Source organism: Acromyrmex echinatior, chromosome 6 (assembly GCF_024713525.1).
Source record: "Acromyrmex echinatior isolate Ae372 chromosome 6, ASM2471352v2, whole genome shotgun sequence".
NCBI lineage: Eukaryota > Metazoa > Arthropoda > Insecta > Hymenoptera > Formicidae > Acromyrmex > Acromyrmex echinatior.
The window spans coordinates 24,405-49,078 of record NC_141857.1 but is presented as its reverse complement, the minus strand read 5'-3'; the positions used below and the strand labels follow the sequence as shown (position 1 = coordinate 49,078).

Sequence of the window (24,674 nt, the reverse complement as noted above, 5' to 3'; positions counted from 1 at the left end):
GATTCTTAGTTAGTAGAATTAATTTCGGTTTTTACTTCAGAAAAGTTAATATTGGTGATCAAATCATTCTAAAGGTTAAAAGAGAGATTCCCTTGAAACTATTCCTTATGCGAGATTGTTGAATTGTGATTATTAATTAAATCATTCTGGACTTTAAAAGAAAGTTTTAACTGAATTAACATTTTTAAATTAATTTTATACTTTTCGAAAAAACAAACTTTTAGATATTTATCAGACTTCATTATAAGAAATCTTTCGTTCGTTCATATTCTTACGATACTTTTAGTAGTACTTCTGGAAACATCGTTTGACATTCACGGTGATTCTTATTAATACTTAACTACATTCTGTCAATCTTCACCATAAATTTTATTTTTACGACAGAACGTGAACATTTCTCTCTCCTCCAATGGAGACGCAACGAACGACAATTTTAGTAACAGGCATTGTTACTCGCTAAACGGAGGGAAATTACGTTGATAAAGCAATTCTCAAGTATATGATTAAGCTTATGAAATCAGTAGTCCAAATATTTGTTACTTAAGACTCACAGTTCGCAGTGGTTATCTGAGAAAAAAGGCAAGAGTTAAATTAGAGGACAAAGTCCGAGGACAAAGGACGGTGGTAGACTTGATGTACGGGCGCGCGAGTAGTGCGAGTACGGACTATGGTTTCCCTCCGACCCCCTTAGAGCTCTTACCAACTCTTGCCAGCTCTTGCCAGCTCTTGCCAGCTCTTGCCAGCTCTCGCGCGATCGCGCCTCTTGGCTCTTCCTCGCCGCGCCAGGAATTTCCTGCATAGTACTCGACTACTCGCGGACAACTCTGATACCCACGCGATGGTACGGTCAGGCACTTACAGCGGCGCTCGCTCGATCCGCAACACGTTTTTGCATCTCTTGCCGGTTGATTGCCCCTCGAGCACGCCGATGATGACGTCAGCATTCTGGATGAGTCACTGCATTTAATTCGCGCAGCACGAGCTAACATACGCTCGTATGCGCGCATACAATTTGGCCTGCATTCGCGGACGCGCGTGCATTCTGGTGCATACGCAGCGTGCGTATCGCGAGGAAATACAGAGAATACGGAAATTGTAGGGTAGATCAGTGCTGACAGGTCTGTTTAAAAGTCATCCCCATTTCCTCAATATTTTAGCTGTAATTTGGATATTCCTTTGTATTTTCCCCCAAAAATGCTCTTAAATTTCTCGTATCTCTGGATGAAAAGGAAGACCTCCAAATTTAGGAATAAAAATTTCCCAATCTAGCAACAGAGGAGAAATATATCTCAAGGATCCTCCGTAAGATTGTGGCTCACCCTTCAAAAACGCTCTTCCGATTTGAGCTGAATGTGAATATGTTTACCATCGATATCTTGTTCTGTCTCCGGCAGATTTATAACCGCTTTTATCGCAATGCGCGTTTTTTTTATTTGCATCATCAAGAGCGTAATGAGGTGTATATATATATATATATATAACGCAGAAAAACATCTCGTTTTAGAACGGGTAGTTAAACGAGAATCGCGTGGTCAGGCGTGTGATCCAACTTGATCACACATTGATCCAGATCACACCGGTCGATCCGGATATAGGAGAGCGTGGATAAACGCTACAATTAATTAATATCTCGTAAAGATGAGATATATCATCGTGAACATTTATCATTTATTCATATACACTGCCAACCAAAGTTGGAGACCATTAATTGAAAACATGGAAAATAACGGTAAGAATGTTTGTTGAAGTATTCAAAAATGTAACAGAGATACAGGTCTAAAAATAATTTTGTTAGTCGGGATAAAATAATTATGTAAAACACTCAAGCTGATTGCTAGAATGTCAATATTTTTTTGCAGTATCAGCGTCTGAGTTCCTATATAATTATTTTAATAGTTCGGTAAAATTATGTTCACACACTCATACACACACATAGATATTTACATTTTTACTTCTTTATTTATATTTTACTTCAGCAAAATCGGTCTTTCAAGTATCTGTTATATAAAATAAAGTTAAACTTATGCATTGTAATTTAATGTATTATATACATTTTTATTATTTCACTCATTGTTTTATAAGATAAAAAATAATATAAAACGAAAAATAATAATAATGATTGAAAGTTCTACTACAAACATTTGTTTAAAAAAAAATTTTAACAAGTATTAGACATTTTTTTTATAAAAAAAAAAGTAATTACCCTTACATTTAATTATTTTTCTTTTATAATCTAGTTAGTCATTTATCGTTTTTTTCATAATGAAGGTTCTTTCATTTATCTTCTAAAATAGGCGACAGCTCAGTTTTGAACAAAGGAGATTTTAATAACTGTTGTTCATTTTCTTGGAATAAACAATGTCATATTAATCATAAATGTGTTCAATATAATGTCTATTTACTTTCAAATAAAAGAAAATATTAATAATAAAAGTAAGATAAGGATTTTTCAGTGATGTTTCATTAAAATATTCTTTTTATATATGACTTCAAACTTTAGACTAATAATCTCTCTCTCTCTCTCTCTCTCTCTCTCTCTCTCTCTCTCTCTCTCTCTCTCTCTCGTGCGTCTGCGTGTACTTTTAAATAACAAGACGGTATCCATACGCATGCGTTCATGCGTCACATCCTTAAGAGCGCGTCTAACCAACAAGGACAGACGTTGTTGATTGCACGCATACATAATACGCTATCTATTATATAACACTTTTGTAAATAGTCGTCTTTACAATTCTAATTTTTCCGTATATCATCTACCTAGGTAATATAAGATTTTGTAAAAGAATCCCGAGACTCTCAAATTAAGAGAAAGACAATACAGAAGACGTATGGATTTAAGAAGAGAAGATAAGTACGGGGATGATGGTGAACGCATGTCGATGATACTCTAACGATGAAAAACGACGCGGTTATATGTGTGTGTACAATATAATCAATTATGCGACTATCATATATCAATCGGCACGTGACGTCGATAAACAGTGCAACGTGATTTTCAACGGTATATACCTCGTGAGACGGTGCTATATTTAATTTCGACCTGGAAATTTTCGTGATAAAAGCATGCATTTTCGCACGATATTGTCTTTAAAAGAATTTGCGTTATAAGTCGTTCGATTGAGAAAAGCGATCGGAATCATCGTCGTAAATTGAGCGATGATAAACAAGATGATGAATCATTTGCTGAACGAAGTGGAAAGGAGAATCCCTTAAAACCAAAGGCATAGAGCATGGATTGCGCCATCCGTGTGCAAAATTGATTGATAAAAATGAAAGAGACGCGAAGATGATCAATCTTTATATATCTTTTTCTATTCCAGCAATTAATAATGTTTAGATTAGTTAGAAAGAGAAGGAAATGAGCCATTTTCACGCTTCCTCTCTCTTATTTTTATTGATCACATTTGATATACTATTTAGATACGAATAGCGCAGTCCATGCTCTACGTTTTTACTTAAAACTAATCCTCATGTGAAAGAATTAAATTGCGATTACTATTATAAAAGCAACGTGATTCACGAGAGTGATCAAAGAATAGTAACTCACGCGGCAAGCTGTAGATTGTTCTCCGATTTAAAATGCTCTGTTAAGTCTCACGGTTAAGACGTACGACAAACACTCGTGCAATTATCGCGATTTCTTTTGGTACGAATCTCCCGTATCAATATGCATCTTTATAGATAAACGTAAATGATTAATATCACTATTGCGCACAGTGCACACGCGCAATTAATTACGTATTTTCCTCCAAGAGTTTCTATTCTCTTTCTTGCATCTTTTTTTGTCCTATAAAATATAAATTAATCATAACATATATAAATTAATCATAACATATATTTTATAGACACTGTATAATTTCGATGAAACAATAAATGAAGTTCCGGGAGGAATTCAACAGAAGAAATATTTTATAAGTGTAGACACTCTTTATAATTGTTCTTGTAAATAAACTCGTGTGTATAACACAATCAACTAAACAATTTTGCTTTCCTTAACCTATTTAAAATAAATTTAGACAAAATTCATTAAATAAACAAAATATATCAATGTAACATTTTGAGCCAATATATAGTGTCAATATGCACTTTATAATTTATCTACACTTTAAGAAATTGAGATTGAGAAATTGGATTGGAATTTAACTAATAAGAAAAAGAAAACCAATCTTAAGTTTAGTGAACTTGCTTTGATTGGTTAAATTCCTATTCAATCCAATCGAATCTCAATCTCAATCTCTAGTCTAACAGACTGTGGTTTAATAGCGTTTTCCACTGGCAGAGCTGGTGCACTTTAAAGCCATTGTACATAAAATGTATGCTTAATAAAAATTAGGAACGATTTAATTCGCGAAATCTTCAATACATTTTATTGTGCTATTTGATAAAATATACATTGGGTATTTTATTAATTGAGATATCTGACTTTTACATTCAGATTAGATTAGTGTACAACAGGAAAATGCGTAGTTAATTGCATGTGTGCACTGTGCACAGTAGTAGTATTAATGTGCACTGAGGCGCATCAATTTCTGCCAAACATTTCTGAAAAATACTATAACATTAAAGAGTTGCACTTAATTTTGAAATTGCGGTACTTTGTCAAAAATCATTAAATTTCAAAAAAACTCCTACGAGTTTTAAACCCGTGTAATCCTCCCCTTTTAAAATTTGTAGTCCGCAATTGATATTTAGGAGTAAAAAGAGTTGCTTTTTCCGAAAATCTAATCGACGCTGAGATGAAATAGAGATATAAAACGAAAATAAAGGTAAAAAAAGAATGTTTTAATATATATAATACTACAGCACAGATCTTCAAGGAATGTCTTAAAGTCGCTCAAAGGAGTTCTCTAAACGTTTTAATGTTCCCAGGATATCTCTCGGATAAAATGAATGTGCTGTATATGAGTAGTGTTATTATAGAAAAAAATTACAAGTAAATTGTCCGAAAATAAATTACAAATAAAATGTCTGAATGCTTTGACTCATTTTTAAGCTATTCTCGATGGAAAATCGTAATATATTCTCATGAAGAGTTCCAGTGATAAGGATCAAAGTTGTCAAATAAAAAAAATAAACTCTGCCTTTTTGTTGACAAATATTCAACTAATAAATGATTTTGTCTGTCTTTTTCAGTGGAATAAATCGATATGATAGCTCAAATAACAATTTACAAATAAGAATATATAACAAATAAGAATTTAAAATAGAAAAGTGTGTAAAAATTTTTTAATACTTAATGGGTTAATTAAACCAGACATGTAAAAGCGAAATTCAAAATATGCAATGTAAAATAATGTGAAGTAATTAGCAGGTCTAACATACAGAATAAATACAACGTAATCACTTTCCATCGAGCGTTATCATTGATTTATTTCAGTCTTTCTATTTGTAGCATTTTGTCAACAGGCGGCGCAGTTTATTCGAAAATCGAGAAGAACGAAAATATAATGTAGTATCACAATGTATGATGTGCATTTAATATGCAACAAATATACATATATATATTCATAAATACATTACGTCCAAATGAATCTGTGAAAAACTGTGCGTGTAAAATTTTTGTGCGTTCTTGTCACTCCGCTAATTCTAATGAATATTAAGAAATTTCAGAGAAAAAATATTATAAATTTTAATCATTTAATTTTAGAAAAAGAATATTAGAAATTTTAAGCACGAAAGAGATACATAGAATAGTATTTCAATGATATTCGGTTCTGATATAATTACTCATTAAGATAAACAAAGAGATTCGGCGGAGGCAAATACAGTCTTTAATTTCCAATGTGTTAATTAGTCGATGTTACAATGTTACAATGATGTTTATCATAGCAGAATACATATACATATACACACGTTACGACGTTATCATTGACACACAATGCGTATGTCTCACACAATGCGTGTGGCGATGCGAGGAGACGCATGAACGCTGGATGTCTTCGTGAGATGCAAAGATTGCACAACAGAACGAAAGAATGGAAACGTGAAATTAGGTGTTAACACGGGCTGTCACGCACGAGTATTCACGCACGTGGAATACACGTTCCACTAGAACCGGATGAAGCCGGATGAATGCACGATAAAATGATGTTATATAGGATGGCAAATAATTCATATTGAATTTTATCTACGATAAATTTGTGAATAATGCCACCTTATCAAAAATTCACGTTTGCCGATGCAATATCTTCGCGAACGCTCCGTTTTCTTGGGATAAAAGATTCAGAGCGTCCGAGTCACGATTCGTGAGACACATTCTACTTTCTTCTCTTATTTGCGACACGACATAACACTACGCGTGATAGAAATCATTCCACAATGTATTCTGCCGAGACTAGGGTGGGGGATCCCGAAGTGTCTTAGCGCCCTATATAAGCTTTGTGATTTCTCATGTCACCTTGGTAGTTCCCCAATTCGGGCGAACACTTCACAAAGCTTAGCAACTCTCATACTTGGTAAGTCTTTCATATTGTTTCTTAAACCATTTTTATTTTTAAATTGTTATTATTGTTTTTAGATTGTTATTATTACTCTTAAAACACTTTATATTTTTAAATGATGCGTCAGCGAAAAATGGAGTCAAGGATTCCGAATCAACTCGAGTTTTTTGCCAATTAAAAATGTGTCAAATAAAAATTCTATTAAATAATGCTTGGACCTTTAATTAATCGCTTTACAATTGTATATGATAGAATCTTATTGCTAGAATTTTTATTATATATTTTTTATGATACAGTTTCTTTTATATAACAACCGTGTTACGCATGGAAAAATACATACTACATGCTAGTGATAATTTCTTGTTTCAAGTATTTTAAAAGTTCATATATCCGCGATATAATTTATATCATCAGTTTATTACATCAAATTTATTTACAATATAATCTCTAAACATCAAATTTATTTAAAATATAATCTAAAGCCTAATAAGTTTAATCAAGATTATTAAATTAAAACAATTTTCAATTTGCTTAGTCGCTTCTTCGATCAATTTTGTAATAAGAATTCTTTAAAAAAATTAATTCTTTTGAGTACATAATAATGAGTTTTTTCTAAAGTTTTTAATAAATATATTTTAAAATTAACATCAAGAAAATATTTTCTGTTAAAGATAATTGTTATTAAAAAGAAGGAAGTAAATTAAGCAATTACTTTTTTAGTAAGAATGATATTTGTCAGTGTGTACAAATTTAAAATTCAAATATAAATTATAGTGTTCAAGGTACTTATATATCTATTTTAATAAGAAATTTTGATATTTGCATTTTTGAAATTTTTTAAATAAAAAAATATCTAAACTTGCTAAAGCCTAGCAAACAAGCCAATGTTATTTGTTATCATTTTAGCGTCAAAATGACGTTAAAGATGATAGTAACAACAAATGACGTCAACTTATTTGCCGGAACATGATAATTTTTAAGTAATAATTATATATGTGTAAAATTATGATCTAAAAAATTATCATGCAAGTTTGGATTTCGGTTATTAATTTTTAAAATTTAAAAATAAAAATTTCTTACTAAAATAAAGATACAAGTTCTTCGTTAATTTTGAATATACGAAGAACTTACATTTTGCAATTTACATTTGGAATTAGAAGGACACACTAATACTGGTCAAGACATTATAGTGGTGAATATGATAGTCGCTGTAAATATGTAGCAACTTTTTTCTGCGAAACTAGCCTTTTTAGAAAAAGGCTAATCTTTTTACAAAAAGGCTAAAGCAGACTAGTTATCGCTTCATATAAAGGATAACTTTTTTGCAAAAGGGCTGTGACAAATATACTTTTTCAATGAAATTACTCTTTATCAAAAAAATCAATAAGCGATATGCTACAGTCTGTTAGATGAATTAATAATATTGACAGTACACGTTCTTTCGTTTATTCGAAGACCATTATGTTAGCGTTGGTCAAAGACGCGCTAAGCGTCCCAGGTGAAAATCTTTCATTTAGCATGAAAATCTAAAAATGTACGACAAACAAGGTTGCACCGAAAATGATTTGTGTCATGTGATCTCTTCCTCCTCCAGAACGGCAATGCAGACGATTCATTTCTTTAAGTTGTAACCGGTTGAAACCGCTACTACAGTTTATTCCCTGACGTTTACATAACCGGTTGAAACCGCTTTCCGAGGATCTTGATGTTGGTTTATAGAGGGTTGGATCGCGACAATAATTCGTTTGATTAATTATAATATGTGCACGCGGCGACACGCTCGTTACGTCCTCCTTTTCCTTATTTTTATATTCAAATGCCTTGATCTTATAGATATCGGGTCGCAGTGTCCGGTATTTTTATGATAACCTTCGATCTCGCCGAGGAGTAGTGATCCTTGCTCCAGTCACAGCAAGGTCGATACGTTATGACTGTCGTGGTACGCGTACATCGGTTGTACACCACTCGCTGATTATTCTTCATTTTTTTTGAAATGCAATGCCTTAATGGTAATTGATGGTAGTGATGTCGCAAGTAAGCTCGAAAAATTTCCAAGCTGTAAAAGACTCAGCCCCCGCGAAGGACACACTCATCCTTGAACGTATGTGTCTCCGCCCCTCCAACGCACTGCAGTCAGAAACAATGGCTACTATATACTCGCCGAGTATATTGGTTCATATTAGTGGGAGATATCAGGTAGTTCTCTTTTAGCGTTTCAACGTTCCGACACTCGTTTCATTCGCAAGCCAAGCTCGTGGGTCAAGCGTCATTGTCGAGCGACAAATGCCGAACTTGCGACTCGTCTGACTTGACACGATCGGACGAGGAACAATTAATCGAACATTAAATCAACATTGAAATCCCGGGTCTCGTGGGTCACACGTGTAATTACCATATTCCGCAGATGTATCCAGGTGCGTTCCCGCCGTGTCGAAAACCATCACGAAAATCGCCCGGCAAATTATCGTCTATATCAACGCTTGACTCATATCTTATATTTTCTGACAAATTGTAGCAGTAATTTTCGATAACAATAATTTTCTATCGCTGAAATACTTTGTGGAAGGTGCGCGTGTGCGCTATGATATATTACCAAGAATGTTAGATATTTCACGATTGTGTGATACGCTTGCTTGAGTGAAATATGGTCTCTTTCTCACACAAGACGACGGAAATTTACGAGAATTGTAAGAAGTGATTACAATACATGTCATGAAAATTTGACATCGGCGCAAGAGATACCGTCCTTCAAGGAGTTTAGAAGCACACAGAAAAAGTCATACGACCTGTAGAACTCTGCGGGATAGGAAGTATTTTTCACGGAAAAACATTTCATCGAATCCTTTCAGAAAGAAGATTGTACATACGCGGAGTTTGATTAAGAATCGTCATATCAAAGTAAGTTTTCAGAGCAAGCGTATCATTCTCGTGTTCATAATATCGAAATCACTGGTATCAAAACTTGTTATTAGTATCTAATCACTTCTTCTTTTTATAAATGGTCTCGTTTTCATTATAGAAGTCAATATCATAAAAACGTTTTTAGTGAATGCAGATATTGTTTTAATCGGATTGACGTCGACTAGATTTTTATTTCTCACTGGAAATTGTGATTATGAAAGGCAGTTAAAGACGGTTTCGTCAAAAATTTTCCACTCTTGACAAACTCTTTTGATACAACCTTTTAGTAATCATCACTGGCATCACTTCAATTAATAAATAATTAATAAGAATGTTGAGCCCAAATTTTATACCATTGTCTAACAAGCATGACGCGAGCGGTATTTCAAATATTCCGTGTACTTTCTTCTGCTAATTTTGTCAAAAAAGTGAGATTATAGTGATATTTATAATTGATATTTATAATTGAGATTGACCGTAATTTTGTACGCACAAATCATTCGATTCTTTAGTACAGCGTTCTTTAATGTGCATGCTACTTCGAGCTCTTTATAGAAGTCGACCTCGTTTCGTTTTCGCATGTTAGCATTAAAAATTAGTATTGTTAGTCGAAGATGTTGATGCAAAATATAATTCAAAGACTATTATTTAACAAATACAAAATGTGGGCTTACAACTAATTTTACAGTTTTATTAGGATAAAGATTAAAAAATTCCTCTATATAAAATAAAATATAATATTTTCTTACATATAGTATTATATTAATTATTATATCGATATATAATTCCAAGTTAACTATTTCTTTTTTTTTTGTAAGAAATATTAATTAAAAGAAATATTAAATAAATTTTTTAAAAGGAATATTTAAAAAATAATTTTTTTTGTTTATACAATTATAAAAACTATATAATTTTTTTTTTATTAAAGATTAAATTTCTTCAGTTGTAGGCTCGATATATAATGTATTTGGTTTAAGTGTATACACTCAGTATTAAACAAAATTATAAAAAAAATATTTAGTAAAAAAATTATTTTAATTAAGAAAATCAACACACAAAAAATATATTAACAGCATTAGCTAATAATGGAAAATAATCTTATTGATTCAATAACAGCATTAATGAAACATACAATATTTTATGATATAATATCAAAGCTATAAACTAAGAGCTATAATTGTTTCATTAATACTAATATTAAATCAACAAAATTATTTTCAATCAATTTCAGTCTTTTATTAATTAATGTTTAATAGTATTAACACATCATTTTTTCTGTATATAATGACTTAAACAAAAGTTTTAAATTATCATTTTTTTTAAACCAGTTTTATTTTTTAAATGGAATTTAAAGAGATATCTATTTTATCATAATTTTGTAAGATATTTTATGATATAATAAATAACAATAATTATTTAATAATGTACATATAATAACATGTAATTTTTAGATAGTCGTTTGAGATATTGTTATTTGTATTGCTGTTAGATCTTTATCATAAACATAATAAGTACAGACTGCGCATTCCCTGATTCTCAGTATTCATGCTCCGTTAGAAAAAAATTGAATCATCTTAGCATCTCTTTTCAATTTGACATTTTAAAGAGAGAAATATAATTGACTACCTTTGTCTTTCTACCTTTGTCTTTCTAAATAGATAATGACAACTTCATAGAAATAATGCAATGTACTTTTATTATTATCTATTTATGATATTTATAAGTGAAAAAACAAATGTATTTAATAAAAAAGTGTTTTCTAATTTTTATTTAAAATATTGTGTGTGTGCTACGATTAATAAACATTTTTATTGAAAATATTTTGTTTTTTTTGCTCATATACCCAAAACATAAGTGACAATATATTTTATTAATAATTATCGAAAAATTAAACTTATTGCACATTATTGAATTTATCATAAAATAATTTTGTAACGTAATTCTTACAAAATTGCAATAAAATAAATATATATATTATATATTTTATTTGAAAAAATAAAACCATAATTAAAAATATATACTAAATATATACAAATAAAAATATATACAAATATAATAAATATATATAAATATTTTAAAACGTTTGTTTAAGTCATTATGATATCTTCTTAAATAAAATAGTTTTTATTTAAAAAATAGAAAATATTTTATAAGATCATAATGTGACAACACAACGAATTAGAAATAAAGGCCTTAGTGATCAAATTGGATCTTTAGTGCTGAAATAATTTTATGCGAATTTATATACTCATATCCAATTCTTCAAACTGCGCGCCAAATTTATTTTTAATCTTGAAAGGCAATTCTAACAGAACTGGAGTAGTAAGATCACGAATTAAATTGACAAACAATTTAATTAAATTGATGCTCATAAGACATCTTAAATTGATCTTAATATTCTGATGTTGATAAGCATCTTAAAGTCTGTAAACAATTTTATTGCGAAATATTATTTCAAGGATCGAATTCGAGTTATATATTAAAAAGATTTTTTTATAATTCTAATTATTTAAAAACATAATAAATGTAAACGCTTAAAAACCTAATATACTGTATATAAATTAAACCTATAATTTGCTTAAAATGAAAATAATGAATATTAGTCTTATCTTTAATTCTTAATTGATTTGATTTTCATTCAATATTAAAAATTAATACACTTTATATTAGCTAGTAGAGTTTGCTCATGACATGGAGAATGAATGATTACATAAACTGTATCTTCATAAAAGAAAAATCAAGCATATATACATATATACATATATACATATATACATATATATATATATACATATACACATAAACACACACGCACACATGCAGAGTGTCCCGAAATTCGAGGGTAATAAGCCATTTTTCTTCCGTAAAGTAATTTTTAAATATAAATGTTTAAAGTTTGACTAATCAAAAATTATAAACGTTGTTTAAAGTTGTCTGTCCGTGATAGTATACATACAGTGGCACAATGTTTTGTTTAATATAATATCATTGTACATGGACAGATGACATTTTAATCAATGCTTATAATTAGTCAAACTTTAAACGTTTATATTTAAAAACTTCACGAAAAAAGTGGCTTATACTTTTATTATCTAATTGACAAAATTTATTATCTAATTCACAAAGTTCCACTGCAATAATATTATCTTTGAATTTCTGGACATTTTATCTTTTGTGTGTGTGTGTGTGTGTGTGTGTGTGTGCGCGCGTCTTTTTTTCTTTAGGCTAATGATTTATAAATATCATTGTATTTCTATAAATAGATGTTAAATAATATTCTATTAACTTAAATGGCTACAATCATATTGAAATGTTCATATTTGAAAGAATGTACATTTTAAGTTACGTTATCATAAGTATATGAGTTTGCAAAATGTGAAGGGTGAATATTTGAATGTTTCATTTTTGAGACTTTAAAATGCAACTTTTCCAATTTTCCTCCGTGTTATATTTTTAACAATAAGAGCACAATATCAGTTATATGATATGCGCAAAGATAACACCTCGTATAAGCATTCAGAAAAAACCTAATGTGTTAAAAGTTGTATACAGGATGGTTCACTTAACTTGAAAACCTTGAATATTTTACTTATTTTTAATGATATGAAAAAATGTTTCCGATAAAAGTAGAACGGTTTTAAGGGGACGTATTTTGATCACGTTGTTTTTTTCTAAGTTGAAGCGTCATATAGATACGAAGGTTATTTCCATTTTTTTAGATATAATTGGAAAAAATGTTATATATATGGACATATTTTATATATATAATTATATATAATTTTATATAATTATATATAATTATGTATTATTACTTATGAAACATTTTTTTCCGGGTATATGATTTTGTTACATAATTCCTCTAATTATTCTACATGTGAAAGTATTAAGATATCGAAAAATCTTAATAGCTTACAAAATATTTGACACATTATGCACTAAAATAAAGTATAAAATAATTCGAAAATTATTAATTTTTTTATATCTCTATCTTAACTCTTATTATATGTAGAATAATTAGAGGAATTGTATTGTATGTAAAAAAAAATTATATAATTACATCTAAAAAAATGGAAGTGACCTTCATATTTATATTATGCCTACCTAGGAAAAAAAACGTGACTAAAACATATCCCTTTTGAAACTTAGAAAAAAGAACAACGTGATCGAAATACATGTTCCCTCGCAATCATTCCATTTTTTTTATCTAAAACATTTTTTCGTACCATTAAAAATAAGTGAAATATATATTAAAGTTTTCAAGTTAAATGGATCATTTTGATATATACATAAACAAAAATAAACATGTAATATATAACTAAACAGTAAATAATATAAAATAAATATAAAAAGCAGAGAAAAAGAAACGTATTTAAATATTATATTGATTTTTATTTTTTCAGAAGGAAGAATCGAAAAATAATTTTAAATAATAACTTATAGATCTTATTAATAATTTATAATTTTATATCAAGATTTTATAGATCATATTTCGCAACAACTTTATTTTATCTTTGCAACATATAGAAATATCGATTTAATGTTACTCGACACTTGAGAAGACTTCGTCGTTGTAATTGATTCCTTTCTATCTTTTCAGTCATTTAGCTAGTATTAACCATTTAAATATTTTTCTTTTTGTATTTTAATTTTTATATTATAATTTTCGCTACGATAACAATCTAAGAGTAAATTAAGCCAATTATTAAGTAATACCAACCAAGTTTAACAGAAATGCATTTTACTTATGTTTAATAGCTCATAAATGAGATTTCAAAACTGATAGCAATTTCTGATTTCAAACTGATAGTAATTCGTTATTATTTGTAATTTGTGATTATAATCTATAATTACAATCGATATAAGATGACTCAATACTATAATATGTTTTTTCCTTGATAACAATTTTTTTTTAGAACCGATTTTCTTTAACAAAAACGACAATTGATTTTGAATTGCAAACGATATAAATTAAACTTCTATTAATAAAATTTTAATTTAAAGCTTAGGTATAAGGATATACGATGGAAAAATTAAAAAGTTGCAAATAAATAATTCATGACTTTCCTCAATATGTCTGCTAAGAAAAAAAATAGAGAATTGATTAGAAGATTTATCATTAGGACATCCGGTTTGACGATATCTATGTTTTTATTTTTCAATCAAACGTTGATTAATACATATTGACCGCAACTTCGCGATAATAATTATCATATTATGACGAATAATTATGATAATTGCACCGTTTCTTTGTGATTTATCGTACACTTCTTAGAAATGTCCTGTTTGCTGAATATTAGTTGCTTTATAAAAAGTTAAGTAATTTTTTTTATCCGAAGCTCCGAACACGCGCGAGAATGTAATGGCTAGGCTCGCAAACAGCCAATCTTAATCGCAGAAGAAATGATTCTGTGTCGCGACGAAACGTCGTGAAGGGACGCGCGTGATGTTCGTTCATTAGTGAGTCAGGATGTCGTGTCGTTTTCTAGAATGGCGTTAAACCGTGAAACGCCTCCTTCGCAATTACGTCGTTAAACTTCTCTCTTTTCAGAATCGACGATATAAACGATCGTCCAAACTCTTCAATTAAATATGATTCTTCTACAGCCATTAAAAATATTAAATAGCATTGAAGAGGTACATTATATGCATGTACTTGTATGCAATATATTAAATCTTTTTACAGGAAAAAATATATGAAAATGATAAAGATATTAATAAATATCAATATATGTATAATTTTAATTATCTCTTTATATATAATAAAATATTTAATTAAAATCATCGTTATCAGTAAATTTCTATGCATTTGATATTTAAATATTCATTAATTTTTATTACAATAAAGTACTTAAATTTCAAAAGTTTGAATATTAACTTTTGTCGAACATCCAAAGTAGATCGATAACAGCAGGGGGTTAAAATACATTCCAAATGATGAAATACTTCTCTTGAGAAACAACCCTTCAATAAGACCGTGTGGCCTAACGGATAAGGCGTCGGACTTCGGATCCGAAGATTGCAGGTTCGAGTCCTGTCACGGTCAGTGTTTTCTTTTTTTTTTATTACATATTTGGCATGCGTATGACTGCCACTATGATGATTCATCTTATCCTATCAATGCAAATACTGTATAATTATATCGTTTTTTTCTTTTCGTCCTTCTGATGCGCGTATTCAGATTCCTTGTATTCTCGTGTACTTTAAAAATCAATACCATATAGTGTTGTTTGTATGTTTCTCACCGTGTTGGTATTAACCTCTGTTTACAATCTGCAGAGCCGTTGCTGGGCAGTATGCAATATACGCTCCAGGGCAAAATTTTTTAACAGATACTAATAATTTTTAAAGTATACAAAAACATATGAAAATTGATTGCTCCATCTGCAATGTCGCTACTGTGTCTATTCTAGATTTACAAGAGTAGCGCAATGCTTTTAATTAAGCGAATGTCGACAATCACGTCTTCCTACTGGTTGCTTTCCTATTGTATTTTCCTATTGCCTATTTCGACATTTTTTAATTAATTGATCTATCCAATAAACGTTTAATAATTCTTTAATATAATACAATTATTATATATTACAGGTCAAACATGGATATTTTTGTAAATTTAGAGCTTTGTTCTACTCTAAAGTCAGTAGATATATACAGTATCACAATGGCATATCCACTTTTAAAGCATTTTACGTCAAAATGGTGGATAGTACACATAATGTATTATTTCATCTACACACACACATTAGGTGCAGCTATTTTAATCTGTATTCAATCTTCTATATGCATTTTTTATCCAATTAAATCCTATAAAATTAATTTTCTTTTTCAATGGTTACACGTGTTAATGTGTATTTTCATCTTCTAAAGTATACTTATTTGTATATCTTCATGCATTTTTATGTACTAAACCTCAACGACAAATAAATCCGTATTAAATTAAAAGTACATAAATTCGTATATTTCTTTGTTCATAAATAAACTTTTTTAATAAAAAATTGATTTATATAATTTAGGGCTTTATTTTTAAATTTAAAATTAATCAAAAATTATCTGATAAGTATGACACAGTTATTCAATTTAGTATTACTATTATTAATCAAAAATAAATTAGCTAATAATCCCGATTACAAGGATCATAGAAATATTAACAAAAACTAAGATCAGAAAATGTAATTTCTAAATTATCTTTCTCATTTTTTTTTACAAAATATATTTTTCAAATTTATTATTTCGAATTTTATAAAATGTATTATTCCTAAATGTATTATTACAAAATATATTATTATAAAAAATCAAATATGAAATATATTCCTACTATATGCCTGTAATATTGAAATGAATAAAAAAATAAAATAAATATTAAAAAAATGAAAAGTAAAAAGTATAAAATATATAAAAACAAAAATTTTTATTAAATTATCTTGTTGTGCTTTTATCGTCTGGATAGAGCTAAAAGTTGAAATTGTCATTTATTTGTTTTTGCAGTTTCATGTTGAGGCGCACAAACAAATTTCAATGTAGCGGCGCCTAAGACGTAACGACCAATCTGAATCTTTTTTGGCTCAAGTGGAATTTTATTCTCAAATTTCTCCGATTACTTTAGAGAAAGTTAATTCTCATTTTTCTCGAAATAAAGAAAGATGAAGTCCAATTCTAAAATAACCGAGAAAAATATTTAATGTAATAAAAATGTAATAAAATATAATATAATAAAAATGTTAATGTAATAAAAAAGTAATCTTAAAATTTTTTTTATATTTTCTGAAAGTTTAAAACAATAAAAGTTAGATAAAAAAACCTCTATTGTTGATGGAGGAAATAAAAATATGATTGCACAGAAATGGAACTAGAATGTGGCAGATGAGGCATTTGCTTTATGTAAAAAATTTGAAGGAACGCAAAAATAACAATATAAACTTCTATATATTTTAATTCATTCACTACCAACGCGTGCGTGGTGACTATGACTTTAACGGTAACCTGCGCCATCGAACATTATGTATTAAATAAAATAAAATATATATTACGATAAAATATAATTGATAATTTTTTAGCTATCAAAACATAAAAAGTATTATTTTAAATGAAAAATACTAAATAAGAAAATTTTCTGTAAATTTTTATTAGAATTAATATTATCCCAGAATCATAATAATTTTTTTTAGAAATAGATTTAAACCAGAGAAGATTTCTTATAGATTTTGGATCTAAATCTGAATTTGTGAGCCGCTCGAGATAAATGATAGAAAATTTGTAAAAAAAACCGTTTGAGGAAAGAGCAAAAATAAATATGACATTAAAATGCATTACAGAAAACTAATTTAAAAATATTATTTAACATTTAATATTTTATTAAACATTTAATATATTTCAGTAAATTAAACAAAATGCAAGAAATAAAAAATTTTATTTTAGTAGTAATATTATAGATATCATGGCTTAATATGTAATAAAACAAATGTAAAATAACATTGCTGCGTTCAGCAGAAAAAGCAGCTTTGCAATAGTTGTAAAATTCTTTAATGTGATTGGTCTTGATTTTACTTTTTCATTGAATCTAAATGTATAAATCAATTATATTCAAAAATTTTACAACAGTCGCAAAGCTGCTTTTTCTGCTGAACACAGTGACGTTAATTAGCCGGAAGTTGCCATTTCCAGAAAATATTTATGATGCAATTCTTCTTTTTCTAACATTGTCTTCTTCTAACTAACAGTTAATCTAGAAATGGCGGAGCCAATCAGCATTAGACATTGGCCTTTCTACTTTATACTACCGTTGAGACTCGACGAATCACTGAAGCATATGTGAAACAAAAATTTTTTTTCTATTTCTTGTTATCTCTTACATGCGATTATTCCTATTAAATTAATATTAACATTAAATTAATATTAAACATCACTAATTAATGTTAGTCTATTTTAGTTATTCTATTTTTTCTTTTTGTTACTGAAGAAGCACACTTTTTTCTTTTGCCTCAGGTGCTGAAATGTCCAATACCGACTCTAATTAATGTCAGCACCTAACTAACATTAAATATTCCATTTATACATCGTTTATATCTACATATTCGAAAAAATATTCCATATGCGTATATTTTACAAAATCATAATTTCCCTAGATATTCTAGATCCACTGGTTCCTGAATAAATTTTTAACAGAACTGTATTGTCAAAAACATATTTTATATATTTTGTTAAAAAATTTATTCACCTTAAAGCTCAACTTAGGAGGTTCACTTAATAAGCAAAACATTGCGCTCTTTACATTTTTTTGCAAATGATTCTTACTTACGAGTTAATGTATCTCCGTAAAGTGCATACTGCTCGTGAATGAGTGATTTTCATGATATATATATAAACAATAAGTGTTTCTATATCATTCTGAATATTTCATTAAAACATTCTATGAAACTTTTTTTACTGTTCTGGAATATTCGATACATTGGGTATACAAATTAATCCTTTCAATGATTAGCGTTAACTGGGTATGGATTTAAAATTAATAATGATTTAAATAAATACATTATGCTGATATATATATCAACACCAAATAGTGAGAATCTATAAACATTAAATCCATATTTATCCATATTTTTCAGTATGTTTTCTATCCTTCGAATAAAATGATTCGTTTCATTTTGTTATTCTCGTATAATTGATTTCATCGTAAACATTTTAATGTTATTATCTCAGAATGTTCTTTACGGCTTCTAATAATAGGTGATAATAGTGACTCGTTTAAGATTTAAAACATTCGATATCATTATTTTATCGATAACTAATGACTAGTGATCACCACCAGTTGATGATATGTACCGAGCAGAGATTAGTGCGCGAGAGATATTACGTACGATCGCAACGTTTGCTTATAATAGAATTGTGGGAACTAGTAATAATTCAAATGATCGTGAAACACACCGGATCGCGGATTTAAAACGCGTTCGATGTTTTTTTTTTCCCGAGCGCATCAAGGACACTCAAAGTACAGCTCCAAAGACGATATATCGCCTTCGAATAATATTTTCCGTAATAACATATCACACAATCAGTAAAGAGCAAGAAATGCAATGCAAATGATTTAGATATATTGCAAAATAACGCTGCTTACTCATCGTTTTCCAGTATACGCAATTCGATATAATGATGATGCATTAAGCGGAAAAATTGCGTTACTTAAATTGAATGCGCAGCTTATATCGGGATTGATTTATGTGATAATATTGCTATTAGGAAGGAGGTTGTGGGATTAAAAGACAACCGCTGATCTCGGGACGATCTGCATTCCTAGATATCTACGCTAGGTCATCGTTCGGATTTACCGAGGTCCTATTTTCCCGATTAATCCAATTATCTTCGAGGTTAATCTTGCTCCGGGAATTCGCGTTAATGACAACACGCGATATCGCTTCGTCGCAAAATTACGGGCTTAGACACGGGAATGTCGACTCATTGGTGTGTCGAACTAACGACTAGTATTTTACGAATATTGCATCACAGACACTCAACGTTGTTAGATGAATTCATATAATTTCGTCCGCGTCTCTCCGAGCTCTGTTATGAATAAACCATTGTACGAAATAGCGACGGGAGCCAATAAAAATAAGATTTTTTTTTAAATAATTAGCATCAGCACGCGTGAATCAAATTGTTCTTTTGCGTTTGATTCAACAAACTTGCGAGCTGAAAAATTTTAATCGTCATTCGATCTATTTCAGTTCACGAGCGAGCGCGAAGCCCAGCCCCACCGACGAGCAGCAGATCAGAGCAGATTCAGCAGAAAGACTTCAGCCACTGTTCGACCACGCCGGCCTGACATTCGACAAAACTTTCTGTCGAACGCAAAGGCTCGATATCTGATTCTTTTAACCAAACGGCTTCACCCACACGCGCCGACATCGTAGAATGGTAGAAGGTGAACCCGACACAAAGCGCAATATTAGTACGTGCAGCTTTAAAATCTCCTGTATCCATTTCTACGTATTTCAATGTATTAGGTCGGAATAAACGTTTGTAGCATTGCTTCATTTGAATCATGTTTACATATTTAAAAGAAATTTGCAATATTGTACTCGACAGAGCAAAATTTCAGTTTTTTGAATCCGTTTTTAAATTGCGCGATATGATTTTTAACGAAGTTACAAGCAATTGAAGTCAAAATCTTCTTTTATTTAATCCGTGATAATAAAAAAAATTTAGAAACATTTAAAAAATCGATTTTATAGAGAAAATTTTAAGTTTTCACGTTAGAAAGTCGAAAATTTTCGCAGGCTTTATTTGGGCACGTGATAAGCCCAAAAAGTGAGAAAAGAATTTCCCGTTTTATTCAGTTGTAGTTTTCCATACATATATAAACATTATCAAACTCATAGAAAAAATATAATGACTTTTCGAAAATACAGATTTTAAACTTTAAAATTCATTTTTTAAATTTAAATTTATTTTATGTTTGACGAAGTTATAACTGCTTAAATTTTGAAATTTGTAACGCTACGAATTTTTGTTTCGATCCAATTAATTTTAACTTCGGTTTAGCTTACTTTTTATCTTTTTCTAATTTTAAGAAATAGAAAAAAAATAAAAAATGGAACACACATCATTTCAGCAATATTGCAACAACATTGTAACTTTCTAGCATATTGTAGTAACATTGCAGCAATGTTGCTGCTTTTATGCTGGAAAATTAAATTGAGATTGAAGTTAAATGATAGAAATAGGCGCTAGACTTCCATTTGATAGTTATAGGGGCAGCTTCATAATGATATCAATTTCGCGTTGCAGAGTGTGATGTAAAAGACGAGCGACTCAACGGTTGCGGTTCTAAGGAACTCGAACTTGCCTGTGAGTATAAAGTCTAAATAAAAATCGGCATTCACTTTGTGCATCATATCGAATCTACGATTTATCACTTGTTTATCCTATTATCAGGTATCGGATTAAAAGGCAAAACACTCGATCCAGAGAAGGGATCCTATGTTCAAGCTGATTTCGAGAAAGCCATCGAACTAAGCGGTGAGTTTATCGCTCATTGAAACATTTCTTATAGTCACTTCCTAGGAAAAAACTCTCTCTCTCTCTCTCTCTCTCTCTCTCTTTCTAGCTAACATATCATAATATCAATTAATGTTATAACTTTCTATTCATTGTTTTACGTAGTAACTGTACATGTTTTATGTTATATTCATACTGTTAAGTGGAAAATTATAATATTAATATAATATTAGTATAGCCAGTGAATATCAACATAATATTTAAGTAATATACAAACCAATGAAAAGAGACTCGAATGAATCAACCAATAAATATAAAATATATTAACCAATATATATAAAAAAAGCTAATCAGAGTCAAAACCGGCTGTTCGGATGCACATAAATGTCTTTATTCTCGTGTGAATAACAATAACGAACTCATAAACGTTTTAATCTTCTTTTGGGTCCTTATTAATATGAAATCTAATTCTAAATTACATAAGTAAACCTATTAAAAAATATAAGTAAAATCGGTGCAATTATCCATTTAAGGTAGTGAAGGTAGACGACAAATTCGCACGTTCTTTCCTATCCAAATGCCAATTTAGCTATATAAAGAATAGCCAAATGAATATCATGAATATAAAATTTTTACAATGATATTATAAAAACTTACATAAAATAAAAACGATGTCGTATACATTCTGTCAATAGTCAAAGCTACCTCGCTCATCAAATTGTCAGATTTTTTATTCAGTCATTTATAAGAAAAACTACTTGTCTTTATTATTTTAACCCTCATTTCAACTCTGACCGCTAACAGCACAAGAACTTTACGTCGAGCCGTGAAAATCATTACATGTAAGTCTAATAAAATTTAAACTCAGACCAGTGATTTTATTATAATTATTCTCTTTGTTAATTTTCCGTTTTTCTTATGAATGACTCTTTGACTATTGACACAATGTATACGACATCGTTTTTATTTTATGTAAGTTTTTATAATATCATAATATTTATAATAATCACAATGTATATGACACCATTTTTATTTGTGTAAATTTTTATATTCATTGTAAAAATTTTGTATTCATGATATTCATTTGGTTATTCTTTATATATTTAAATTGGCATTTGGATAAGAAAGAACATACGAGATTGTCGTGCTTCCACTTTAAATGGATAATTGCACCGACTTTAATTACATTTTTGAATAGGTTTACTTATGTAATTTAGAATTATAGATTTCATATTGATAAAGATAAAAGAAAGAGAAGAAAGGTTGAAAAGAAGGGTTGAAATGTTTATGAGTTCGTTATTATTATTCATGAGAATAAAGATATGTACACTCAAACAGCTGGTTTTGACTCTGATTGATTTTTTTAATATATATTTTATTGTTAAGTAATATAATATTAACAATGTTATGATTTCACATTCAACAATGTTAAGCTACTTTCCTTTTAGGAAACACAAATGATAAATATCGTTCTATCTTTGTTATTTATTGAAGAAAGATAGAATGACGTTTATGTCGATTGTATCTCCTAAAATGAAAGCAGCTTAAGATTCCTGAGTAGTCATTGTGAGCATATTGGATCATGATGTTATAAGCGAGAAAAAAAAACATTAGAAGTTTCTTGCATGTCATTTAAATAAAAAAAATTTGGGTAAAATAAAATAATGAGATCGCTTTAAAACATTTGTAAAAATGAGTCGAAACTATCCTTATCTCAGCTTACAATCAGTAGATAGTCATAAAAGGCATATGAAGTGTGTTTACCAGCATTTACTTAATGCGCATGTACAGCCTATTTTTACTTTACCTGTCTTTTATAATTATTTAACTAACTCAAGATCTTAAATGTAATATAACACATACGCAGGGTAAGTTAATGTTTTTTTTAAAACTAAATTAAATTAAAGTTAATGGCTTGTAAAATTAATTTAGTTACGTTAAAAGTTGCATGAATAAAAAACTAATTCAGTTAAAGCAGAGATCGGCATACTGAAATTGGGCACAGGCGCCTGCGGGTGTCCGCGAGTGCCTGCTATTGTGCATGTCTTCTGTCAACTTCATACACAATTCAGGAGTATATTCTATTTCCTTTATACATTGGAATAAAACTTTGCATTTCACACTTATTACAAAAATAGCATCGTGCATATACAGGGTATATCATTTTAATTGACGCAAAATATCTCTTGAATAGCGAATTTTCATAATTAAAATAACACTCCGTATATGAATAGTATAATCTTGAGTACTTTTGTTATACTATTAAATTCTTTAGTAGTTTAGCTATAAATTCTGTTATTATAAATAACTGTTATTATAAATATAAAAACATGTATTGTAGGAAAATCTTAATTTAGCGTAAGTTTATTGCCATATATTAAAATCATTTTTGAATCGCAACTGATATGTTCTAAGTTCATCTATTTACGTAGTTTATATGTATACAAAGTTTCCCAGTATCTGAAAAATCAGAAGTTTGGATTCGGCAATGACTATTTAATTTTTCTATTTCTATCTATTTTAATCCCTTGGATATTTAATATCAAATCAATTAAATAGAGGAGAAAATGGTATTATGGCCAATATATATATTGTGATCTCCCTTAATATCTCCGCTATTATATAACGAATTCTAATGATTATTTATAAAATTATTTATTCAGTAACTCACCGTTACATCATAACGCTAATACACTAATACTCAATAGCCAGCACTTATTATAACGCATTTTTACTTTCAAGTATTTCGAAACGTTTCTGAGGTCCATTTTAGCATTTAATTATACCTACATACTTCCTCATTTGTGTGAAACTAGTGCGTAGTACACATGAATATAGTATGTATTTTTCAGTATGTATTATTTGTTATTTAATATTTTATTTGACTGCATATATTTTGAGTTATGCAAATTTAAACAATGGTATGGCATTTTGCTAATGTGGCACTCTATGAGTATTGATTACTCACGACCTCTTTTTTGAGATTTTCATATTAAAATAATTGATTTGATAATCGATTTGATAATCGATAACTCTACTTAATCTATAGTTTATTACTATTTTTACTGAGATTTTTAATACTAAGCTGTTTATATGCAAAAGTTATGTGAATGTACATTCATTTGCATATATTTTAAAATGTTTTTACTTTTTTGTTAATTTTGTAATAAAATACTATTTTCTAAACAAAACTAATATTTTAAGACTATTTTTATGGAAGACCGCATTATCTCATCTATTTTTTTTTTCAAGTCATTATGCAATGTCGTCACATTTTTATTAATAATATCCTAAGTAATAAATATTTCGTAACTTTGAGTCCAGAATCGATTCAACAACGATTTT

The 24,674-nt window shown here is 29.2% G+C and overlaps 2 protein-coding genes and 1 non-coding gene across 6 annotated transcripts in view; 2 read left to right on the top strand and 1 right to left on the bottom strand.

Moving 5' to 3' along the window:
• The window catches only part of LOC105154842 (synaptic vesicle glycoprotein 2B), a 30,495-nt gene that overhangs the window by 403 nt on the left and 5,418 nt on the right, over positions 1-24,674 (top strand). Inside the window, exons 1-4 of one of the 4 annotated variants that reach the window (XM_011070598.2) lie at positions 6,315-6,455; positions 20,057-20,280; positions 21,120-21,179; positions 21,267-21,350. In XM_011070598.2, the coding sequence (XP_011068900.1) occupies positions 20,244-20,280; positions 21,120-21,179; positions 21,267-21,350 (181 nt within the window). In that variant the 5' untranslated portion in view covers positions 6,315-6,455; positions 20,057-20,243. Of the gene's footprint in view, positions 1-6,314; positions 6,456-8,619; positions 9,339-20,056; positions 20,281-21,119; positions 21,180-21,266; positions 21,351-24,674 lie in introns of those variants that run through there. The other 3 variants (XM_011070603.2, XM_011070600.2, XM_011070599.2) reach the window with 3 other exon arrangements.
• On the bottom strand, positions 180-6,223 carry LOC147909252 (uncharacterized). Its single transcript, XM_087406770.1, has 3 exons — positions 701-6,223; positions 552-567; positions 180-456 (listed from the first exon to the last, which is right to left on the bottom strand). The coding sequence occupies exons 1-3, from the start codon at positions 1,005-1,007 to the stop codon at positions 450-452; spliced, it is 330 nt and encodes a 109-aa protein (XP_087262896.1). The 5' UTR covers positions 1,008-6,223; the 3' UTR covers positions 180-449.
• On the top strand, positions 15,312-15,384 carry TRNAR-UCG (transfer RNA arginine (anticodon UCG)). The gene has a single exon. It is a non-coding gene; the product is annotated as a tRNA-Arg (tRNA).

Bases quoted from the DNA above. Each gene is read 5' to 3' on its own strand.
- LOC147909252 (XM_087406770.1), bottom strand. From the start codon at position 1,007: ATGCGCGCATACGAGCGTATGTTAGCTCGTGCTGCGCGAATTAAATGC.